The following is a 5,414-nucleotide window of genomic DNA, read 5'->3' on the forward strand; positions in this document are numbered from 1 at the left end:
ACATACACTTACCTTTAAGCAAAACAATGTTGATGAATAATGCTGAGATTAAGGAGAGAAGCCACAAGTCACCGAGTACATAGTCACTGAGTACATATATAAGTACCAGAAGAGCGGGTACATCAGAGTCCGAGGAGAAAGAGAGATATACTGCTCCAGCAGAAGAGAATTTGGCCAGAGCCATTGTAACTGAAGAAGATGAAGTGTTTGCAGAAGTAATGGAGTGGGAGACAAGGATCCTACACAACATGAAAATCAACATGCTCAAGCCAGAGCAGATCCATAGAGATTGGCTAGAACACGCTGAATCATGGGCAAATGTATACAAGCGCTGTTCTTTGCAAGCAATTTAAAAAAAACAACTCACAACCACCCACAGAGAATGTAAGCATCAAGATATCCACAGCTAAAAAACTGAATTTTCTCTATAATGCCATGACAAAAGATGGCCTATCTCCCCTATGCCCAGCGACTGATCGGTACACATAGACACTATCAACAAGAGTAGAATTGTCTTTGTCTCTCTTCTGTATTACCTCCACATTGAGGCGGGGCTTATGGTGGGCAAGCCATTGGCATCCTGTGATGGTTACACTGCAGCTCGACATCCAAAGAGATCGCATGGATTCATACCGATGTAGCCCCGACAAGAGGGCCATGTCTCCAAACGGGCTGTCTCTAATCTCAAGCTTCTTCAGGCTAAGGCAGCCTCTTAGCACATGTTGCAAGCCCACATCACTCTCCCCAGCAAAAGCAACAGAGAGTCTTTCTAGCTTTTTGGCATGCTGTCCAATATATTCAAAAGCCTTATCTGTGAGCCAGCCTGATAAGGACAACCTCCTCAATGCTTTGCAATGTCGGACAATCGCACCAAAGCCCTCATCCATTGGGGCATTTGTCGTATGGTCGGGCTTTGCTGGTTCCATAATACAAAGCCTGAAGCTCTCTAAATCGGTGCAGTTTCTTGCCATCACATCTACGGCGGCATTTGTCATCTGATTGCAGAAGTAAAGGATTGCTCTAAGATTAGGACACCCTTCGGCAATATGTATGAAGCCTTCCTCTGATACACCTTGACCTTGCCGAGTGTGATCGGGGTATACCCGAAGATCCCGCAATTCCTTGCAGGATAATGCTACTGCTTCCAACCCCTTGTCTTCAACAGTATCCATGAGCTGGAAACGAAAAGATCAAAGCCAATAAAGGGCAAATCCTACTGAAAAAGGATTGCACTCTCATGTGATCGGCATGGATGCATGTATGAGGATCTCACCACTATCACAAACCAACTTGTTGAAGTAATAACCGTAAGGACAAGGCCGGCTAGGAGCCACATGTGCGACATGGATCGCAAGGCGTCCCGGTTGTTGAGCCAAGGAGTTCCCCTTAAGGGAGTTGGATGGGAGGTGATCAACATGCCAGTACCCTCATAGTCACATTGGCTCAGGTACTAGCACCCCTTGCCATGCATGCGATACATGTGGCTCCTAGCCCCATTGGCTCCAAGCCGGCCTTGTCCTATCAGTAATAGTAGGTAAACAACATGCTGAAATATGCATTTGAGATAAGAATTTACATGTAAAAAAGAGTCTTTCCTAGAGTACTATAACAGCAGTAGACCTTCATGCTTAAATATGCATTCGAGATAAGAATTTACATGTAAGTAAGACTCTTTCCTAGTGTCTCCAAATAAATATTGAAGAAAAAAAAAACATCCTTACCCACAATTTTTGTATCTTTGGGCACTGGGAGACCAAGTCAGATAGCTCTCCATCGCAAATAGGTGAGTAGCTCAGATTGAGCGACACAAGATTGGAGCAAAGAGGGTGGATGACTGAAAGATGGCCAGGAGCTACAACCCAAAACCCCGACAACGTGCGTAGCTGGGAGCACTTTCCAAAGCAATCACCCAACTTGGCTTGCTCTTCTCGAGAGACCCCCGGTGAAAATGAGCCCGTTCCCAGCTCTATAAGCTGCGGGCACTTTGCAAGTAGCAGCTGTAACTGCAGTAGGGACACCGCCCTATTTAGTTTCAATGTCCTGAGATTATTGCATTGAGAAATCAGACCTTCCAAAGCTTCAAAATCTATGTCGTCGTGGTCGAGATCTTCGAAGTCGAGAGAAACTAATGACGTGCAAGACACGGGGAAGGCACGTAACCAAGCTCCCGATTTATGGTTCAATATGTTCTCAGTTAGCTCCAAATGCCTTAGGTGCCTGCAAGCCATAAAATACTCTCTAATTACCAAAAGCAAAATTAACATGAGAAGAGAAAAAGAATCAAACGCATAAAAGGGGGGGTACAGAATTTGTTTATGGGGATGAAACTCAGTACATGGATGCTATGTGTTAACCTCTGTGACCAGTATAAACTATGTTTTGTAAATTGGCAAAGTTTCACAGATTTTGCCTTGTAATGGGAACAAAAGTTCACAGGTTGATAATCTTGAAAATGATCGAATAAATACGCACACGGCATACCCGCTGGCCTCAATTAACTTGTAATCATCATCATCCTCATCCCTCTACTTAAATTCCATCCAAACTAATGTTCCAACGTCCCCAAAAAGGCTGTGCTTCTATCACCTGATAGAGAAGCACCCTCACAAGGACTGCATAGTTGGCTCTTCGGTTTTCAGGACACCAAATTAACTCAGTCCAATAATGAAAACAACCTCTCATTGTCAGTAATTACCTGCAATTGGCCGCAATGCTAGCTAGACCATCCGTGCTGAATCCATCACAGCTAGTAAGTACCAAGGCTTTGAGCTGCGGGAAGGCACTGGCAATAAGCTCAAGACAATCATCCGCTAACGTCATTCGCTTCAGTCTAAGCTCTTCCAGAAAAGGATGAGACTCAGATAATACATTAATCCAAGGCAATACAAAGGCACCCCAATTGCGCGGCACAAGATCGAAATCAGCAAACCGCGGCTTCCCCTTCAATGAAAGGGACTTGAGCCTGGGAAAGCGCTGTGCTACCCTCTGTGCTGAGACCGCATAGCAATTGCCGACGAAGACCCGCTGCCTTCCAGAAGCTTCAAGAGCATTCCAAGCCTTGCAAACAAGAGACACTGTATTTCTATCCTTATGGTCTGTGATAAACTTCAAGACATGCTCCATGAGATCATCGGAGAGCGGGAGAAGTGGCGACACCTTCGAAGGGCTCTCGTCTTCGCCAGTGGGGCACTTGCACTTGGAAACCACAAGGGTAGCCTTGAAGTCCACCTGTGTTTCCTGCTCTTCCTCAGCTGCTTTTCTCTTCATGAAGGATAGGGCACTTGGAGGAGCAATATTCTCAATCAGAAAAAATTGGCAGCAGGGGAGCTCTCTCTCTCTCTCTCTCTCTCTCTCTCTCTCTCTCTCTCTCTCTAGGCTCTATGGATGCCCATGGGCAGAGCTTCATTAAGAAAGCTCCATTGTCTGCAATAGGCTGCTGCAAAATCCATATCAACTTTGCCTATCTCTGTGTATGTGTTTATGCACGGCGCCTCCTTATAGCCAGTGCCATTCTCTCTTAATTCCTGGCCTTTGAATAGCCGCTCCTTGAATCCTTGCTGTTGCCCACCAAGCGCTAGATAACCTCAAGTGCTATCCAACTCTGCCTACAAGCAAGCTTGTCAATGCCGTCTTGATAGAAGGCAGTGAAGGCACACGTAGAGCCCAAAATTGAATTGAAGGAGATAGAGAGAGGAGAGAGCGAAAGAGAGAGAGAGATAGAGAGAGAAGAAGAAGAAGAAGAAGAAGAAGGCGGAGCTGGTGATGGTGGAGATGGCGAAGTGGGTCTGCAGAGGGACGGTGGTCAAAAAGAGCTGCTTGGACTCCCTGTTTCTCTTTATCTCTCTTCCCCTGTTCCTCTGAGTCCTCTCTCTCTCTCTCTCTCTCTCTCTCTCTCTCTCTCTCTGTGGATAAGAGAGGAGAGAAGCTTGTAGACGAGTACACTGCTAATCGCAGGGGATAGAGGTGGAAGCAATGAAGAGCCTTTGCACCCTGCTACAAGACTACGGGGGAAAGTAGACTGTTGAAACTGACTCTCTAGACGAGGAGGAAGGTGAGTGTATGGAGAGAGAGAAAGAGAGAGTGTGTATTGTGTTTGTGTTGGGGGGGGGGGGGGGGGGGGGAGTAGACTGACTGCGTGTATGTGTGTCTCTAGAAAGTGTATATTGTATGTGGAATATGTATCGCGCAATGGGCATGTATTAGTGCCCTGAGAGAGAGAGCCCACACACGGGGACCCTCGTTTATAGTTAACATGGGGTACCCCGACTAAAGGGATCAACGGCGCCAATTGGATCCATCGTCGATCTCGGATGTGTGACCTAAAAAAAACCCCGACTCGAGAGATCAACGACACCAATTGGATCCACCGTCCATCTCGGATGCGTGACCTAAAAGAATTAGGGGTCCTTCGTCGCGCTCGTTGCTCGAGCCTCCGACCTCAACCCACAAATTCCCACACTCTATCCAACTCGCCTATCACGCATGCAATACAAATCCGTGCGCACAAGTTCTTGCCTCCCCCCCTCGGCGCCTCTTCACGTGCATTCGATGGTCCAAAGCCCCCCACTTTTTGCCGTTAAAAAGCCCCGCCGTTGATCCCATGAGTGAAAGGAGGGGGGGGAAGAGGGGGGGGGGGGGGGGGGGGGGGGGGATGTTACTCTTGTGGATGTCAAATTCTCAAGACTCAAGATGTGATGAGTTTGAGAGGGGGAAAGAGAGATACATCACTTCAAACTTGTTTTCTTTGTGAAGCTTCAAATCACAGGCATTGAGAACATTGGCTCTTTTGACACACAAAAGAGAGAAGGTTCAATCAAGCACATGCCCATGCCCATGATGCCTCGTTGTGGTTGTATGTGTGTGAGTGTCTGTAGGTGGTATGTGTGTTATTAGATGTCAACTTATGACTTGTGACAAAGGATTGTACAATGTGCAGTGTAAACAAGGACAAGTGGTGGGGGGTTTCCTTGTAATATGCTCTCTCTCTCTCTCACACACACACACACTCAAGCTGAGTTTTTCTCTTGCCCTGATAGTCTCTCTCTACCCTGCCGCTGCCCTAGGCTCCTAGGATTTGAGTTTGATGTAGGGCCAAACGGGGAGAAGAGAGAGAGAGAGAGAGAGAGAGGAGAACGGGGTTATAACTAGGCAAAGGGGAGAGAGAGAGAGAGAGCCCCCCAATGCCCATTGCCCCAAGTACACAACGAGTCATTCAGAAGAAAAGCCAAGATGGGGCATTCATTGAGGGCCCAGGGCTATATGGTGGGAAGCCCAACCATCACAAGAGACACAGAAAGTCTAGAGAGAGAAGGGAAGTTGGTTTGGTGAACCTTGGAAGTTGGTGGGCAGTGGGCACTTGCGGGCCGGGGCAAGGAAGAACAGCTGATGATGATGATGAGGGTGATGATGAGCAA

The 5,414-nt window shown here is 47.2% G+C and overlaps 1 protein-coding gene across 1 annotated transcript; it reads right to left on the minus strand.

Moving 5' to 3' along the window:
• Window positions 1-29: 29 nt before the first annotated feature.
• Window positions 30-4,086, minus strand: LOC147447568 (protein AUXIN SIGNALING F-BOX 2-like). The gene is made up of 3 exons (XM_086523300.1): window positions 2,696-4,086; window positions 1,722-2,217; window positions 30-1,175 (listed from the first exon to the last, which is right to left on the minus strand). The coding sequence occupies exons 1-3, from the start codon at window positions 3,265-3,267 to the stop codon at window positions 426-428; spliced, it is 1,818 nt and encodes a 605-aa protein (XP_086379426.1). The 5' UTR covers window positions 3,268-4,086; the 3' UTR covers window positions 30-425.
• Between the last annotated feature and the right edge of the window lie 1,328 nt (window positions 4,087-5,414).

The sequence above is a fragment of the Adiantum capillus-veneris genome, chromosome 11 (assembly GCF_014529385.1).
Source record: "Adiantum capillus-veneris isolate H3 chromosome 11, ASM1452938v2, whole genome shotgun sequence".
In the NCBI taxonomy this organism is placed as follows: Eukaryota; Viridiplantae; Streptophyta; class Polypodiopsida; order Polypodiales; family Pteridaceae; genus Adiantum; species Adiantum capillus-veneris.

Excerpts from the sequence above, each read along its gene's own strand:
- LOC147447568 (XM_086523300.1), bottom strand. The coding sequence starts at position 3,267 with ATGAAGAGAAAAGCAGCTGAGGAAGAGCAGGAAACACAGGTGGACTTC. Across the intron at positions 2,218-2,695 it reads AGCATTGCGGCCAATTGCAG|GCACCTAAGGCATTTGGAGC; the intron begins GTAATTACTGAC and ends TATGGCTTGCAG. Across the intron at positions 1,176-1,721 it reads CAAAGATACAAAAATTGTGG|CTCATGGATACTGTTGAAGA; the intron begins GTAAGGATGTTT and ends TTTCGTTTCCAG.